We start from the raw sequence: 17945 nt of genomic DNA, 5'->3' as shown, positions 1-17945 counted from the left end.
CTGGCCAATCGGCGTGGGAGGGAGAGGGCAGGGGCGGGCGAAAGGGGCGGGGCGAGCGCGGGATTGGGCGGCGGCGGGCGGGGGCGGGGCGTCGGCCGCCCAGACGCGGGTTCGGGGCGGGGCCCCCCGAGACTAGTTAGTCGGGGGCTTAACTGAGGCCGCCCCCCGCCCAGCAGGCCTCGCCCGGGGCTCCGCTCGGTGCTCGCGGGGCGGGACGCGTGTTGAAATAGCGCTTGAGACCCTGCGTGTTCCTTAGCCGGCAGGAGGACATTTCCTATACACCTTCTTAAAACCTTCAGATGACCCCACCGCAAAGCCGGGCCAATTTGAGGTTCAAAACACAGGGAATAATCATAACGGATTATAACTTCGAATAAAATAAGAACCCACCAGTTGATACTGATCTAAATAAGCAGGAGCGCCTGGGTGGCTCAGTGGGTTAGGCATTTGATTCTTGGTTTTGGATGAGGTCATGACCTTGGGGTGCTGGGATTCAGCCCCTAATGGGGGCCTTTGCTGGGGTTAGAGTCTTCCTGAGATTCTCCCTCTCCCTCTGCCCTTCCTGCACCCCCACCCCGCTTAAGTACTCTCTTTTTCTTAAAAAAAAAAGGGATAAAAAAAAAGTGGGGAGAAGGGAAAGCTGTTTCTCACCAAAGAAGGCCAACTAAGAAGCGCAGAAGGGATGATGCAGAAAATCACCATTTGTCAACCATCCTGCTTAATAGCCTATGTGGGCGAAAAATCATCGATGGCCACTAAAACTGGAGGGTGAAAGCTTAGCAAGGAAATGGTATTTACATAATCCCAAGGATACTCTTTAAAATATATATTTTATTTATTTATTCATGAGAGACACACAGAGAGGCAAAGACACAGGCAGAGGGAGAAGCAGGCTCCATGCAGGGAGGCTGATGTGGGACTCCATCCCTGGACCCCAGGATCTCGCCCTGAGCTGAAATCAGAGGCTCAACCACTGAGCCACCCAGGAGTCCCCAAAGAAGGGGCGAGTGTGAATTTTACAGTAGAAGAATGGTTCTCAAAGTGTAGTCTGGGGTTCCTGGAGGTCCCTATGGAATATTGCAAAGGCGATGTGACATGATGTTGTAACAGGCTGATGGCCAAAGCACCCATGAGAACCTCTAGTATTTCTGTAGGCTTCCATTAAGGAGATTTGCAAAAATGTAAAAGAGTTCCTGCTCTTCTCACTGAATTTCTTTGTTTTGAAAAATATAGCGATTTCTCATAAAAATATGTTATTATGTTAACACATAAAGGGTTTATTATTCACTTTTGAGAACAGCTTCATTGAGATATAATTCACGGACTATGTAATTCACCGGTTCAAAGTGTACAATTCAGTGTTTTTTATTTTTTTATTTATTTTTTATTTTTTAAAACTTTATTTATTTATTCATAGAGACACAGAGAGAGAGAGAGGCAGAGATACAGGCAGAGGGAGAAGCAGGCTCCACGCAGAGAGCCTGAGTGGGACTTGATCCAGGGTCTCCAGGATCATGCCCTGGGCTGCAGGCAGCGCTAAACCGCTGTGCCACCGGGGCTACACCTTCAGTGTTTTTTAGTATATTCATAAAGGTGCGCAAACATCACCACAATCTGTTTTAGAGCATTTTCTTTACTCCAGAAAGAAACCTGTGGCCATTGCTGTGAAATCCCTCATCCCCCAACCCTAGGCAACGGTTCATCTGCTCTCTGTATAGATGTGCCTATTTTGGACATTCATATAAATGGAGTCATACAATATGTGGTGTATTATGTCTGGCTTATTTCACCTAGCCTCATGTTTTCTTTTTTTTTATATATAAATTTTTTTTTAATTTTTATTTATTTATGATAGTCACAGAGAGAGAGAGGCAGAGACACAGGCAGAGGGAGAAGCAGGCTCCATGCACCGGGAGCCCGACGTGGGATTCGATCCCGGGTCTCCAGGATCGCGCCCTGGGCCAAAGGCAGGCGCCAAACCGCTGCGCCACCCAGGGATCCCTAGCCTCATGTTTTCAAAGTTCATCCATGCTGCAGCCTGTAGTAAGACATCATTTTTTTTTTATGGCAAATAACATTGCATGGTATATATAGACTATGGTTTGTGTGCCCATTAATCTGTCGTTGGGCATTTGGGTTGTTTCCAGTTTTGGGCTACTATGACTCATGCTGCTATGAGCACTTATGTCCAGATTTCTGTGTGTACATGTTTTCAATTCTTTTTTCTTAGATATTTTATTTATTTATTTGAGAGAGAGAAAGAGAGCGTGCAAGAGCAGGGGGAGGGAGAAGCACGCTCCCCGTGAACAGGGAGCCCAATGTAGGGCTCAGTCCCATGATGCTAGGATCATGACCTGAGCCGAAGGCAGATGCGCAACCGACTGAGTCACCCAGGTGTCCCTGTGTTTTCAATTCTTTGAGATGTGCACTTAGGAGTGGAATTGCTGGGTCATATGGTAACCCTATGTTTAACCATTTGAGGAATTGCTAGACCGTTTTCTTTTTTTTTTTTAAGATTTTATTTATTTATTTATTCATAGAGACACAGAGAGAGAGAGGCAGAGACACAGGCAGAGGGAGAAGCAGGCTCCATGCAGGGAGCCTGACGTGGGACTCGATCCAGGGTCCCCAGGATCACGCCCGGGGCTGCAGGCGGCGCTAAACCGCTGCGCCACCGGGGCTGCCCGCTAGACCGTATTCTACAAGGTGTTCACCATTTCGCATTTCCATCAGCAGCATATGAGGGTTTCAATTTCTCCACATCTTGTCAACACTTGTTATCATCTGAGTGTAGCCAAGCTGGTAGATATGAAATGGTATCTCATTGTGGTTTTGATTTGCATTTTTTCCTGATATTAAGATGTTGACCCTTTTCTCATGTGCTTCTTTGTCATTTGTATATCTTCTTTGGAGAAATGTCTATTTAGATCCTTTGCCAATTTATTTTTTTAGATTCTATTTATTTTTAGAGAGAGAGTGTGCGTGCTCAAGAAGGGAGAGGGGCAAAGAGAGAGGTAGAGAAAGAATTTCAAGCAGATTCTTGGCTGAGTGTGGAACCCATCAGGGGGCTCAGTCTCATGGCCCTGAGATCATGACCTGAGCTGAAATCAAGAGTCTGATGCTTAAGCACCCAGGTGCCCTGATTCTTTGTCAATTTTAAAATTGGGTTGTCATTTGATTTTGAGCATAAGTGTCATTTTATATAGTAGCACGTGGGTGGGTCAGTTGGTTAAGCATCTGCCTTTGGCTCAGGTCACGAACCCAGGGTCCTGGATGGAGTCCCACGTCAGGCTCCCTGCTCAACCGGGAGTTGACTTCTCCCTCTGCCCCTCCCCCACACTAGTACCTTCTCTGGTGCTTTCTCTCTCAAATCAATAAAATCTTTTTTTTTTAAGATTTTATTTATTTATTCATGAGAGACACAAAGAGGGAGAAATGAAAGCTAACTTAATGGACAGTTAAAACTAATAAATAAGTCTTCAGGTAATGCTAATGTATTTTTAATAACATTGGGACACTTTATCTTATATTCTAGGCATCAAAATTGGCATCTATGTACCCCAGCCTTGGAAAAGTGGTTTTAGTAAAGACAGTCATCTTTGTTGTGAGGTATGTTCAAACAGGAGCCTTGTAAGTTATTTAGCTTGCCAGAGCTAATTTCATTATTTATTTATTTATTTATTTATTTATTTATTTATTTATTTATTTTAATTTTTAAAAAAACTTTATTTTTTTTTAAAGATTTTATTTATTCACTCATGAGAGACACATAGAGAGAGAAAAAGAGGCAGAGACACAGGCAGAGGGAGAAGCAGGCTCCATGCAGGGAGCCCAACGTGGGACTCAATCCTGGGACCCCAGGATCACGCCCTGGGCTGAAGGTGGCGCCAAACCGCTGAGCCGCCCGGACTGTTCAATAAAATCTTTACATAAAAAGGAGTTGTTTATACATTGTAGACATATAAGTCCCCTATCAGATATATGATTTGTTAACTTTCTCGTGTTTTGTGGGTTGTCTACACTGCCCACAGTTGAGATGGCATCCTTTGAAGCATAAATGTTCCTAATTTTGACGGTGTCCAATTTATCTGTGTATTTCTTTTTTGTGTGGTTTTGCCTCATATACCTTTTGCATATTTACTGTTAATTGCTTGTTCTACACCTTGCTTTTCTTAGTGAGGTCTAGTTGACGAACAATGTTATATCAACGTCAGGTATACAACGGAGTGATCTGACAATTCTATATACTAGACAACACGCACCGCAATAGGCGTGGTCAGACCTGTCACCACACAACGTTATTACAGTATCACTGTATTCCCCAGGCTGCACTTTTCACCTCTGCGATTTAGCCAGCACATTCTGAAAGCACTGCATTTTGAATCCCCCAGCACCCAAACTGAACAGCAAAAAGAATGGAACTCATTTTTGTTGTTGTTGTTGTTGCTTGGGCTTTTGGTGTCACATCTAAGAAATTCCTACCTAATCCAAGTTCACAATGATTTACCTGTATGTATTTTAAGATTGTTGTCCTTTAACTCTTATATTTGAGTTATAGGCCCACGTTTAGTTATTTTTTGTATATGGGGTGAGGTAGGGCTCCAACTTCATTCTTTTGCATGTGGATATCCTAGTGGTCCTGCCACCACTATTGTTTCCCCAGTTTAGTGGTTTTGGCACCCTCGATGAGAATCAGTGGACCATAAACACCAGGGTTTATTTCTGGACTATCCATTTTATTTCATTGATCTATGGCTCTCCTTACACCAGTGCCACACCATCATTCCTGCTCCTTTGTAGTCAGTTTTGACATCAAAGTGTGAGTTCTCCAACTTTCTTCTTTTTTAGTATGATTTTGGCTGTTCTGGGTCCCTTCTATTCTCATGTGTCATCTTCTTTACAATTAATTTTTAAAAGTATTTTATTGATTGATTGATTCATTCATTCATTGATTCATTCATTCATTCATTTAGAAAGTGTGCGGAGGGGCAGAGGGACAGGGAGAGAATCTCAAGCAGACTATGCTGAGTCCGGGACCCGACTTGGGGCTGGATCTCAGGATCCTGAGACCATGACCTGAGCGGAAATCAAGAATCCAAAGTTTAAGGCACCTGGGTGGCTCAGTGGTTGAGCATCTGCCTTTTGCTCATTGTGATCCTGGGGTCCTGGGATCGAGTCCCACATTGGGCTCCCCACAGGGAGCCTGCTTCTCCCTCTGCCTGTGTCTCTGCCTCTGTGTGTGTGTGTGTCTCATGAATAAATAAATAAAATATTTTTTAAAAAAAGAGTCCAAGATTTAACCACCACCCAGGCACCCCTCTTTTCAATCTTTTTGACAACAAATCTGTTTTAAATTTTACATCATTGTGGGACACCTGGGTGGCTTAGGGGTTAGGCGCCTGCCTTGGGCTCAGGTCGTGACCCGGGGGTCCTGGGATCAAGTCCCACGTTGAGCTCCCTGCAGAGAACCTGTTTCTCCCTCTGCCTGTATCTCTGCTTCTCTCTCTGTCTCTCATGAATAAATAAATAAAGTCTTAAAAAAATTTTTACATTGTTGAGAAAACAATGCATAGCAATTATTTGCGTGTGTCTCGCCTTTTCACTGAACTCTATATTGTAAACATCCCCTATGTTACAGGCTTATTTTACATATGATTAGCTACACAATTTGGTTGTTTTCTTGGTGGACATTGCATTTCTAAATCCTGCTATTATAAATACTGCTGCATGGCTGGCTTCATTCCTAACATTTGGGAAATCCGGGTGAAGATCATATAGGAATGCTTCCATACTTCTTGCAACTTTCCAGTAGGTGTGAAAAAAAATTTTTTAAAGAGTTTATGGGGATCCCTGGGTGGCGCAGCGGTTTGGCGCCTGCCTTTGGCCCAGGGCGCGATCCTGGAGACCCGGGATCGAGTCCCACGTCGGGCTCCCGGTGCATGGAGCCTGCTTCTCCCTCTGCCTGTGTCTCTGCCTCTCCCTCTCTCTCTGTGACTATCCTAAATAAATAAATAAAATATTTAAAAAAAAATTAAAAAAAAAAAAACTATGTTTCTTTAAAAAAAAAAAAAGAGTTTATGTATTCATGAGAGACACACCCCTGGGTGGCTCAGTGGTTAGGGACTCACTCTTGTTTTTGGCTCGGGTGGTAATTTCAGGGTCCTTTGAGACCTGGCCCCTCCCCTCTCCGCCCATCTGTCCCTCGCCCCCACCTACTGGCCCCTCCTCCCTCCCCCACCGGTGTCCCCCTTGCGCTTCGCGCCCCCCCCCCACAGCCCACGCCCCTGCACGATCGCTCTCCGACCACCCGGCGCAGTGGGGACCCGGACACAGCGGGGACCTGCGGGCTTGGGCGCTTCGGGCCCCCGACACTTGGCGGGGGGCGGCCGGAGGCGCCCCAGCATCAGCCCGGCTGCCGCCCGCGAGCCCCCACCCCCAGGCTCCAGGCGCAGGGACGCCCCCGCCTCCACTCCGCACGGCGCCCCGGGCCTCCTCTCACCGCGACCCTCCCCAGCCCCGCGGGGACCCCTCGAGCCTCCCGCTCCCCTTCGCCAGGCCGGAGCCCCCGGTCTTCCGGCCGCGCGTCCTCGGCCTTTGCAGAGTGAAGACGCTGCTCCTTTCCAGAAACCTCCACGCTGCCCCGTCCCCCCGCCCCTGCGCCTCGCTCCCGTCTCCCTAAAGCTGCTGCTGGAAGTGCCCCCCACCCCACCCCCTCCCCGGGCTCCGGGCAGGTGCAGGTGCAGGTGCGGGTCCCGTGGGCCCAGCGGGTCCTCCGACTCCCGGCGTCTCTCTGCCCGCCCCCTCTCTGTTCCCCACCAGCCCAAATCCGCGGGGACGTCTCAGGGACCCCAATGCCCGAGGACCCCTGCTCGGGTGTGCTGGGGCTTCTGTCGCGGGGAGCGGGCGAGAAGCACTGGGTACGAACAATGAGTTGTGGGGTGTTACAGGTGGTGCGCGCGGTGGGGAAATGGGACGGGGCGTGGGGGGCGCAGCAGGTGGTTCCGGAGGGACACGGTGGGGAGGTCTCACTGGGTCCCCCGGGGTGGCCGGGACCGCCGAGCCGCGCGCGCCCCCTGCCGGCCACTGGCCGCCTCGGCCCGCGTGTGGGCGGTGGGAGCCCCCGGAGGTCGCAGGGTCGGAGGCAGCGGGGACTGTCGCTCTCACGATCACCATCTCCTCGGTGACAGCGCCGGTGCAGGTGGCACAGACCCTGAGAACAGATCCTCAGGGCCGTGGGGAGCATGGGGTTGCTGGTCCTCCCCGTAGGCAGCAGTCCCCCTCCTAGGGCTTTGTCCTAGGAAAACCCAGGGCTACTTGCGGGATTGTTGACCAGCTGGAAACGCGGGGTGCGGGGCGGGGCGGGGGGGGGGGGCAGGCCTGGAGGCGCAATCGCCCGCCGAGTGGCACGTTGCAGTCCTTATAGGGTCGGAAAGACGTTCGTAATGTATTAAGAGAAAATGAGCTGTATCCTCCCAACTTTCTGAATATGAAAAATGTTACAGCTTTATCTCTAGATGATAGAATAACTGCAGATATTTGTAATATTGTCTTGTTACCCGTATGTATTTATTTCAATGACCATGAACATTTTTTTTTTTTTAGCTTGAAGTCCAGTAAATTATGTTTTGAAGGAAGAGTCTAGTCATCCTGTTTACTCTTCTTGGGGGGGACGGAGAGGGGCAGAGGGAGAGAATCCCAAGCAAGCTCCAGGCTCAGCGTGGAGCCCATCACGGGGCTGGATCTCACCGGCCTGAGGTCACAGTCTGAGCTGAAATCAAGAGTCCCATGCTCAACCTACTGAGCCACTCAGGCGCCTGTGACTCGACAAAGACCTCCCTTCATTCTGTAAAGAAGGCCCCCGCCCGCCCTCGCCCAGAGTGCGAAGACCCAGCGCTGGCATCGGTCTGTAACCTCTGAGGATTTTCTGCTCTCACCCAGGAGGGAAACACTCTTCACAGGAATCACGGACTTTCCTCCTGGAGGGTTGGCACTGTCCCTCCCAGAGGGATAACCTGTTACTGAGCAAGTCTCAGGTCTTGTTAGCGCCCCTCACCTTCCCTCTGTCTCCTCTCCCTCGAGGCAGTGGTGGCCTCCTCAGCACCTTTCAGTGCACACTTTGGATGCTTTCATGGTCCCTGTGGGCTTTGTAAAACAATGCTGACCACGTGCGTCTTCTGCATAAATCCTTCCCTGGCCTCCCCCTCCCCGTGGTGAGCCTGGAATCTTCCCTGTGGCCTGCAGGCCCACAGGCCCTGAGACCTGGCCACCACAGCCACTGGCCACCTGCACAGCAGGCCCCGCCATGCCAAGTCGCGCCTTGCCTGCCCTCTGTCCTCCTCATACCCCTTTTTCCCTCTGTTAGGGGGAGGGGACACCCCACCACCAACTCCTCATGCCTTCCTGTCATCTGACCAATCCGGCCCACCATGCGGATCACGATGGATGACACAGAGCGGCAGGAAAGGAGAAACGTGGTGAGGAGCAGGAATCTATTTAAATATAGAATTAAGACAAAGGAACATCTCAAATGATGGTTACAGAACATAAATGTTATAAACAACCAGGCTGGAGGAAAACAGTGAGGTGGACTGGGCAGGGAGGGGTGTGAGGAACTCACTTTTCCTAGGAGGGGTCCCTAGGTACAGGTTAAACTTGGGAAAATGATGTTCAAAAACATAAGGCCTCTAGTCTCAACTTTTTAGAAATAATCCATTTGTTTCCTTTGTCCAATGGCAGTTTTCACAAAATGAGGACCAGGCAAGGTGAAGCAACTGGAGGCCGAAGCCTTTCCTGTCGGGGGCCTCCAGGGAACCCTGACTTCCGCTTGCAGGGGGTAACTGTGCTTGGTCTGCGTCCTCCTCCAGCAGGGGTAGCACCCGAGGTGCCTGGGGAGGGGCTCAGATGCCCAGGAATCTCAGCCCCCAAAACACCCAGAAGGAACATGAAAGGGGCATCATATACTACTGTCGGGGTCCCCCTGCCGTACTGCAGGCCCACCCCTTCCCCAGCAGAACCCTGGGCAGCCGCGAACACGGGCCCCTATGCAGGGTGGGGGGAAGCTGCCAACTGGTGAGCTGCCTGGAGGAGACAAGCCTCCTGATGGTCCAGCAGGACAGACTGAGGCCTGCTGGGAAACAGGCCCTGGAGGGACGGCCAGGGTGGGGTGGGATAGGCTTCCCAGGGGCTGGGGCCTCAGCGTCCCACTGCCCCACTTTGAGGCCAAGAGCAGCAGGAAGGAGAAAGCTCAGAGACCCCACTGGTCTCTGGGGCCAGCAGTGGTCTCCAGGCCGAGGGCCAGGGGTCTGAGAGACGGCCCGGCCCGGCAGCCCCGGGAGCGGGCCCAGCGAGGGCTGGAGGGGTTGCAGCTGGGTCTCAAAGGACCCGGAACCATGGAAGGTTTTAAAACCTGTCCATCATGGGACCTAGCATACGGCTTCTTTTATTCTTTATGAGGTTTTTTGGTAGTTTTTTTTTTTCTATTTATAAAAGTAATTTGTGCTGGATTTGGAAAAAATTATACAGTGTTTGAGAATGAAAATCAGTTGGCGGCTGGGTCCCTGGGTCGAGCAGTCACAGGCAAGTTCACGGGCCGTAAGGGCAGACACGTGGGCAAGAGCTACAGGAGCTACAGGAGCGCGGGCCTGACAGCATCTGCAGTGGGCTCCCCCTCCGCCGGGGCACTGGGGGCGGGCTGCCCTGCCAAGCTTCCTTCTTCTTTTCCGTCTGGAAGAGAAGGCAGTGGGTCAGGCTGGCGTTAAAGGAAAAGGGAGGGGGGCACCCGGGGCCTGAGGCTCCCAGCCCAGCCAGGGGCTGCTCCAGGGTGCTGGTGGCTGACTACACAACATGCCCCCCAAGGCCACCAGCTCGGGACACAGAGGCTGCGACAGTCATTCCCAGGGAACTCTGGGCCAAACCTGGGCTAAGCACTGCTCTCCCCAGCACCTGGCCTGGGAGGAGAGAAGAGGTGGGAGAGTCTGTGGGCCAGGTATAGAGGTATACATGGGGCAGCGGGTTGAGGGCGTTGTTCACTGTGCAAGAGCACTGCTTAGGGGAGTCTATGGGGCTGACTCCCCTTGCTCTGCCCTCCAGCCCTCTATTAGAGGAAGGGTGGCTTTGTTTTCATTCTCACCAAGGGGCCATGGGGTGGGGCCCACATGGTGCCGGGGCCCAGGCAGATCTGAGAAGTGCGCAGAGGTCTCAGTCGGGGTGGAAGGGACCAGGAGATGACCTGACCGGATCCTCCCGCTCCACCCTCTGCAGTGCCCAGCCGGTGGGCTTAGATGTCATCCCTCTTCACAAGTCATGGGGATGGTACCCTCGACCTTCGGACTGGTGGGTGGCAGGAGGTAGACATGAGGACACACTCGGGGGAGGACGGGCCGGGACACTCAAGGGTGAGCTGGACGTGCTGCAGAGGGGCTTCCGGGCTCTGGGCAATGGGGCGCCCCAACTCCTTAAGTGCAGCTCCTGTCCAGAAGTTGAGGGATGCTGAGGGTTCCCTTGGGTCCCCTGAAACTCCAGGCCTGTGGCTGGAGACACCCCCATCTCAGTGCCGCAGTGTCTCAGCTCCAGGGGAAGCAGCGGAGTTCCCTCCCCTAGGACTTCAGAGCATTCCTCTGCATTTCCATCAGGGCACAGCCCAGCTAACTGGAGGAAAACGAGGGCCCCCCACCTTTCCCAGGACTGGCTGACAGGCCCAGTGCCCTGATGGCTCCAAGGGGGCCACCTGTTCATAGGCTGCAAGTGGAGGCCGATCCTTGTGGCTTTCCTTGTCTCCATGCCTCAGGGCACCGCACACCACACACACTTCCAGTTGGGAAGAAGCCTAGCTCATCTCCTCCCAGACACCGGGCACCCCTTCAGGATTCCACGTTCCAAGAATGTAGTGCAGTGTCACCTGCACCAAGCTGAGTCGGGGTGGGGGCCTGCCAGGGACCTTAGACACACACGCAAGGGCCCACACGAATATACCCGGAGGGACACATGAAGGTGCCCTCCTAGGCAAATCCACACCCAGACACATGTGCGTGGAGGCATACACTGTGGTGGTATGTGCACAGCGCATACACACAATCCAGAGCTGGCCCAGTCTCTGCAATCCCGGGGGTCAGGGGGCCTCAGGCCCAAGGAGGGTCTTGCTCACACTGTGCTCGTTACAACCAGGGCCTCACCTTGGTCCAGCTTGCTGCGTTTCTGCTCAGGCTCCTGGGGTGGCGCCTCAATGGCCCTCTGAGCCTCAGGATGGATCTTGAGGAGGGCTTTGGCGAGGGTGGCAGGGCCGGGTACCCCCAGGGACATGATGCAGTGCACTCCTTTGCGCTTAGCTCCTGCCACCTTGGCACTGTCTTTAGAGGCCGTCAGCAGGACCAGTTTGGAGAACTTCCTCGGCTTCCTGGGGGCTGCGGGGACGACATCTGTGCCTGGCTCAGGGGACTCTGGGGATGGCTCCTGGCCAGCCTTCACACTCTCGCCCTCCTGCTCGCTGGGCTCTGACAGGGGCATTCTGGGACGATGGCCTGTCCCCCAGGCCATGCTCAGGCCCCAGCAGAGGGATTTTTCTTCCTCCTCCTCTTCCTCCTCCTCCTCCCTGGTGGGGAACCTGGCAGTCCAGGAGCTTTGTCCTAAGGAGGGAAGCAAAAGCCATCAGTGGAGGCACCTTCGGGCCTGGTGCTCAGGAAAATGGATGTGGGTGGAGGTCGAGGCAGATGTGGCTGCCTTAGGGCCTTGGGGCTGACAGCACAGAGCAGGAGCACCCCGGGGGATCGGGGCTTCTGTGGGGCTGCCCCCACCTCCCGCAGCCCTGGCTCGGTGACCTCCCTGCCCATCCTGCACCTTCCTGTCTGTAAGCTGTGCCACCTGCAGGGCTCTCCAGGGGTTGCAGGACGGAGGCAGGGGAAACCCTGAGCTTCTACAAAGAGAGCCCGGGGGTGCTGGAGCTGTGCATGGTGGGATGTGTCTTCACCGGTTTTCCCATTTAACCTGGCCCCATGTTACGAAAGCCGATCATCCCTGGTGACCCAATTTATGGATGAGGACACCGAGGCACACCAGGACAGCCAACACTGTGAAGTGCAGAGATGGGCAGCTGGCCGAGGGGGATCCAGAGCCCGTCCCCTCACGGTACCTGGTGTGCCTCGTCCAGGATGACAGTAGCTGACCTTCCCGGGCACCAAGCATCAGACAAGAGCACCAGACATTAGCTCAGCCACGGACCCCCCCAGAAGGCCCGGTGGCCTTCATCCTGACACTGTGTCACAGGCACACTGAGCCGGGCACCCGCTGGCACACTGCACACCACGAAGGGGAAGCGTGGCTCCAGGAGGTGGCACTCTCTGGCCTCACAACGAGACCTGTCCCCCATCCCGGGCCAGAGGCCCTGGACCACCCAGCACTCGGGAGGTGCCGGGGCCCCGGGAGGGCAGTGACCTTATGTGTGAGCCAGTGCTGGCGCTGCCTCAGCTGGGAGGCGACAGGGCCGCAGAGGTGTCCAGAGACTCCACAGTCACTCAGGGCTCCCTGGCTTCTGGCCTGGAGAAGAAAGGACTACTCACAGAGGCCACCAGCAGTGCAGTGTAGAGTGGCCTTTTTGCCTGTTGGGGGTGATTGTGTGGTGGGCGGATGGCAGGGTCTTTCTCAGCATACAGTGGTAGCCCAGAATCATGACCTCATCCTTAGCAGACGTCTCCCCTATGCATCTCAGAACCCAGGCAATGGCAGGGGTCACAGACACCCACCTGCCCCCCAGCCCCGGCCCTATTTATCCAACCCGGTTTTCAGTTCTGTTTCCTGGGATCCCTCCCAATACATACGGCTTGAAGAGGCCATGCCCAGATATCCAAAGTTTTCCAAGACCCCATCCATGAGAGGAGTCAGGTGCAACGCCAAGGAGGGTTTGGGATGCCTTGTCCCCTGTAAGTCCTCCTCCCCAGTCTCTTGGCTATTAGACATAAAAGCAGAGACCTCCTGGACTGTGACAGATATGGAGCCCTCACCTCCAGGGTTGAGCCCTTAAGGAAATCTGCCTAATAACAAGGCACCCCGGGATCGGTGTCTCTGTAACCCTCTAACCCTCCTGCCCCTGGTCCCCCCAGTCAAGCCCTGGAACAAGCCAACCTCTGCTCCCCCAGTACAGTCCTTCCCTGCCCTGCCCATCCTGTCCCACAGGGTGACACAGTAGCCCTGGAGGAACACAGGGACCAGCTTTAGAAAGGACGTTGCCAAAGCATCCCCTGGTAGAGCCGCTCTGGGCAGAGAAAGGTTAGGGTGGGAGCCCCACCACCAGCGGACTGGCTTCAGCCCACGTCCCTCTTAGCCAGCCCCCCTTTCCTGCTCACAGAGTCTCCCTGGTCTGGGGCTGAAATCCCAGAGTGATCCTCTTCCTCACACCTTATATAAAAGTTAATTTTAAAATGCTCTTTAGATATAGGTCACAAAATAAATACCACTTAGAAAACAAATGAAAAGAGGAAAAATGAATTTGTATAATATATATATAAAATAAAATTTAATGAGAAAAATTAAGAATGAAATAATAATAAGAAGAAAGAGGGCAGCCCCGGCGGCGCAGCGGTTTGGCGCTGCCTGCAGCCTGGGGTGCGATCCTGGAGACCCGGGATCGAGTCCCACATTGAGCTCCTTGCATGGAGCCTGCTTGTGTCTCTGCCTCTCTCTCTGTGTGTCTCTCATGAATAAATAAATAAAATCTTTAAAAAAATAAAAAAATAAAAAAGAAGAAAGAATTATTGGAATATGAATAATAAAATAGAAGTAATCATTTAGAATAAAAGTAATAGGGGAAAAAATAAAATAAAATGCTCTTTAAGGGGACGCCTAGGTGGCTTAGCGGTTGAACGTCTGTCTTTGGCTCAGGGTGTGATCCTGGGTCCAGGGGTCGAGTCCCACTTCGGGCTCCCTGCGAGGAGCCTACTTCTCCCTCTGCCTCTGTCTCTGCCTCTCTCTGTGTGTCTCTCATGAATAAATAAAATCTTAAAAAAAAAAAAAACAAGAACTCTTCATGACCTTAAACCAAGGAGAGCGTTCTTCAATAAGGCACGATAAGTACAGGCAACCAAAGAAGAAATAGAGGGGACACCATCAAAATTTAAAACTTTTGTGAAAAATAAAATAAAATAAAACTTTTGTGCATCAGAGGACACCATCCAGAAAGTTTAAAAGACAGCCAGCAGAATGGGAAAGAGTTTTTGCAAATCATATCTCTGATGAGAGAATTATATCTGGAATTTATAAAGAACTCTTACAACTCAGTAACAAAAAGACCAACAACGCAATTTAAAAATAGGCAAAGGCTCTGAATAAGCCTTTCTCCAAAGAAGATATGCAGATGGCCAGTGAGCATATGCGATGCTCAACATCATGAGTCCTGAGAGAAACACAACAAAACCACCATGAGATACTACTTCACACCATCAGGGTGGATATAATAAAAGGAACACACCAAGAAACAGAACAAGTGTTGGTTTGGATGAGGAGAAACTCGAAGCCTCTTCCGCTGCAGGTGGGGATGTCCACAGTGCAGCCATGGTGGCAGTCTGGTGGCTCCTCAAAGGTGAAACTCAGAGTTATCATATGACTCAGCAATTCCCCTCCAAGTACATGCCCGAGAGAACTGGAAACAAATGTCTATATAACCACTCGTAGGTGAGGGGCGCCTGGGGGGCAGTCAGTTAAGCATCTGGTTTCAGCTGGGGTCATGATCTCAGGGTGTGAGATCGAGCCCCACATTGGGCTCCGTGCTCAGCGCAAGTCTGCTTAGGATTCTCTCTCCCTCTCCTCTGCCTCTCCCCACCCCCCCGCACTCTCAGTCTCTCTCTGAAATAAATAAAATCTGAAAAAAAATGTGTACATGAATGTTCACAACATTCACCGTCATCAAAAAGTGGAACCCATCCAAATACCCATCAACAGATGAATGGATAAAGATCACATATCCATACAATTGAATATTGTTTTGCAATTAAAAAAAAAATTATGCTGGGATGCCTGGGTGGCTCAGTGGTTGAGTGTCTGCCTTCGGCTCAGGTCCTGATCCCGGGATCCGAGATTGAGTCCTGAATCAAGCTCCTTGCATGGAGCCTGTTTCTCCCTCTGCCTGTGTCTCTGCCTCTCTCTGTGTGTCTCTCATGAACAAATAAATAAAAGCTTTAAAAAAATTATGCTACAACTTGGATGAACCATTAAGAGATTATGCTACATGAAAGAAGCTAGTTATGAAAGACCACATCATAAAATTGGCCTTAGACACTAGACAATCTGTAGAGCAGAAAAATCTATCCTTGGAGATGGTAGCTGTGTGGCGGGCTAGGGGTGGGAGGGGCGGGGAGCGGGAGAATGAGGAGTGGCTGCTAGTGGGGATGGCTTCTAGGGTGATGGCAGGGCTCTAAAACTGACCATGGCGATGGTTGTGCAACTTTATGAATACATTGTGGGTGAGCTGCACAGTATGTGAATGAGCTCCCTAAAACTGTTATATATGAAGAAAAAGGGAAATGAAGTCTACAACCAGTGGCCCCCCAACTTCAATACATCCAAGAATCGCCAGGGTTCTTGTGACAAATACACAGTCCTGGACAACTCGACCCCCACCTCCACTCATAGGGTCTGGAGCAGGGCCTGAGAATCTACATTTTGTTGCCAGTACTTCCATCCATCTGATTCTGATACTTTGGGAGACACGGGTGATGCCATGCGCCCATCACTTCAGAGGTCTGTAACTTCTACTTCAGAGGTTGAACTGTTTGTCAGGGGTGCCTGGATGGGGCTCAGCAGGTTAAGTGTCTGCCTTTGGCTCAGGTCATGACTCCAGGAGAGTCCTGGGACCATGCATGGAGCCGGGCTCCAGGCTCAATGGGAAGTCGGCCTGTCCCTCTCGATCTTCTCCTCCCCCCCACTCGCACTCTCAATCTCTCTAATTAATAAATTAAATCTTTAAAAAAATGAATTGTTTATCAAGCTCTCCATGAACAGGAGTTGTCATGCCGTTCAGGCTGGATCAGCCTCTATTCTGGAGTCATCCTTAACCTTTTAGCGGTTTATTTTCTAGGTGTGGGGGGAAGACTTGAGAGGCAGCTATTTTAAGCCTAATATATAGGGGATCCCTGGGTGGTGCAGTGGTTTAGCGCCTGCCTTTGGCCCAGGGTGTGATCCTGGAGACCCGGGATCGAATCCCACGTTGGGCTCCCTGCATGGAGCCTGCTTCTCCCTCTGCCTCTCTCTCTGTGTGTGACTATCATGAATAAATGGATAAAATCCTTAAAAATATATTTTAAAAAATAAGCCTAATATATATTTGTTGAAAGTTTAATTTCACTCAATGAAAGTTCACTGAACAAACAGAATTTTCATTTTATTTTTTAATAACAAAATAAAAATAGAACACAAAGCTCACCACCCTGAGATCAAGATCTGAACTAAGATCGAGAGTCTGACACCTAACCCACTGAGCCACTCAGGCACCCTGAATGAATAGAATTTTTAACAGCAAAGCAGAAATTAATTAAAAAGAGCAAAGGGCTCAATAGTTCACTTCCCTCACTTGACAGCCTCCCTCTAACTCTGCAATCTGGTGATTTGATATCACCTTCAGTAGCCCACTCATCCCAACTCACCGACAGGACATCGGTCGGCCCGAAGCAGACCCAGAGGTGTAAAGATGGCTCAGTGTAAACCCCAAATCATACAATGTTAGGAACTGGCAGGAGAGTCTCAGTCTCAAAGCTGTGTTGTGTAAAGCCACCAAATTTGTGGTAATTTGTTACGGCAGCGAGTGACTAATTCAAGGTCCGATCCCTTGTTCCTGAAGCTCTGAAAGATAGGACCCTTGCCCGGACACTGATGAGGGCTCAAGAAAATTACCTCCACACTTATGGGAGAAAAGTGCCACCAAGCACCTGTGTCCTCAGCCACTAGGACATGTCCCTTACCCTCTCCGGGCTGGTCCCACCTGTGTAATGGGAATAGTGGTGAATCTGACAGAGGTCCTTCATAGCAGGTAGGTGAGGGTAAGCTGTTCTCAAAAGTCGTGGTGGTACTGGCAGCTGTGCCGGATAATCACTGTCCCTGGCCGTTCATGGACCACTGTCACTGGGCTGTCCGGTGGGATGACAGGCCCCCTCAGGCGTGCAGGTGCACATCCTTACACGGAGACTTCTCAAGGCAGCAGTAATCCGAAAAAGGTCAAGGATTGCTACCCTGTAGTAGGCAGGGAAGAGCCTGCCCACGTGGGAATGTTGCCTGGTGACACCTCCTGCCCCTAATCGCGGGCTCCTGGGAACAGGGGCTCCTACTCATACACTGTAATCGGCCATCACATCTGTGTGTGGGGCACCCCGACGGCCCCCCGTCCCGGCTCCCCTCCTCTCCAGTTAGTACCACCAGCTCGCCAGCAAGCCTCCGGGGTGTCTCCCCGCAAGATCTCACTCCAACTGCACAGTGGGACGAGGCTGACGAGGGCGCAGGGAGGGGGCAGGTCTGGGTGTGGTCAAGGAGAGGACACCGACGTGGGGACCCTTGACGGGGGGAGGGGGCGTCAGGGTTCAGGCCGGGATCCAATGGGATGGGGGGAGGAGCCAGGAGGAAAGAGGAGGCCTGAGCGCCCGGACGCCGAGCTGGTGACCCCCCTCCCAGCATCAGCAGCCTTTGGGACTCCCGGGAGGGCCGGACCACGGCGTGGGACCGCGGCCCTCCCCGGCCCCCTGGGGCCCGTCCTCACCGGGCACGGGCCGGGCGTCGGCGGCAGCGGAGCCCTTCCTCTCCGGACACCGGGCTGCGGCAGGTCCTGCAGCCTCTTGCCTCGGGCCCCCGCCTCGGTCGGGGCCGTCACCTCAAGTTGGGGTCACGGAGCGAGCATGCGCAGCAGGGCCGGGCGGGGGCATTCCTTGGGCGAATTTCGCTGCTCCGGGTCTTCGCCCAGCGGAGCCGAGCTGGCG

The 17945-nt window shown here is 52.1% G+C and overlaps 1 protein-coding gene and 1 long non-coding RNA gene across 2 annotated transcripts; one reads left to right on the top strand and one right to left on the bottom strand.

Annotated features, from left to right (window-relative positions):
• Positions 1-89: 89 nt before the first annotated feature.
• On the top strand, positions 90-4078 carry LOC140638318 (uncharacterized). The gene is made up of 4 exons (XR_012035412.1): positions 90-790; positions 1856-2043; positions 3536-3609; positions 3742-4078. It is a non-coding gene; the product is annotated as an uncharacterized lncRNA (long non-coding RNA).
• A 4397-nt stretch (positions 4079-8475) lies between these two features.
• FLYWCH2 (FLYWCH family member 2) lies at positions 8476-17945 on the bottom strand. The gene is made up of 3 exons (XM_072835416.1): positions 17729-17945; positions 11172-11621; positions 8476-9723 (listed from the first exon to the last, which is right to left on the bottom strand). Exons 2-3 carry the CDS (start codon positions 11530-11532, stop codon positions 9626-9628), a joined length of 459 nt encoding a protein of 152 aa, XP_072691517.1. The 5' UTR covers positions 11533-11621; positions 17729-17945; the 3' UTR covers positions 8476-9625.

This window comes from Canis lupus, chromosome 8 (genome assembly GCF_048164855.1).
Source record: "Canis lupus baileyi chromosome 8, mCanLup2.hap1, whole genome shotgun sequence".
Taxonomy (NCBI): domain Eukaryota; kingdom Metazoa; phylum Chordata; class Mammalia; order Carnivora; family Canidae; genus Canis; species Canis lupus.
The sequence above is the reverse complement of the archived record's forward strand: the minus strand, read 5'-3'. Positions and strand labels throughout refer to the sequence as shown.

Bases quoted from the DNA above. Each gene is read 5' to 3' on its own strand.
- FLYWCH2 (XM_072835416.1), bottom strand. From the start codon at position 11,532: ATGGCCTGGGGGACAGGCCATCGTCCCAGAATGCCCCTGTCAGAGCCC. The intron at 9,724-11,171 runs GTGAGGCCCTGG...CTTCTCTTCCAG, and splicing joins ACGCAGCAAGCTGGACCAAG to ACGGAAAAGAAGAAGGAAGC.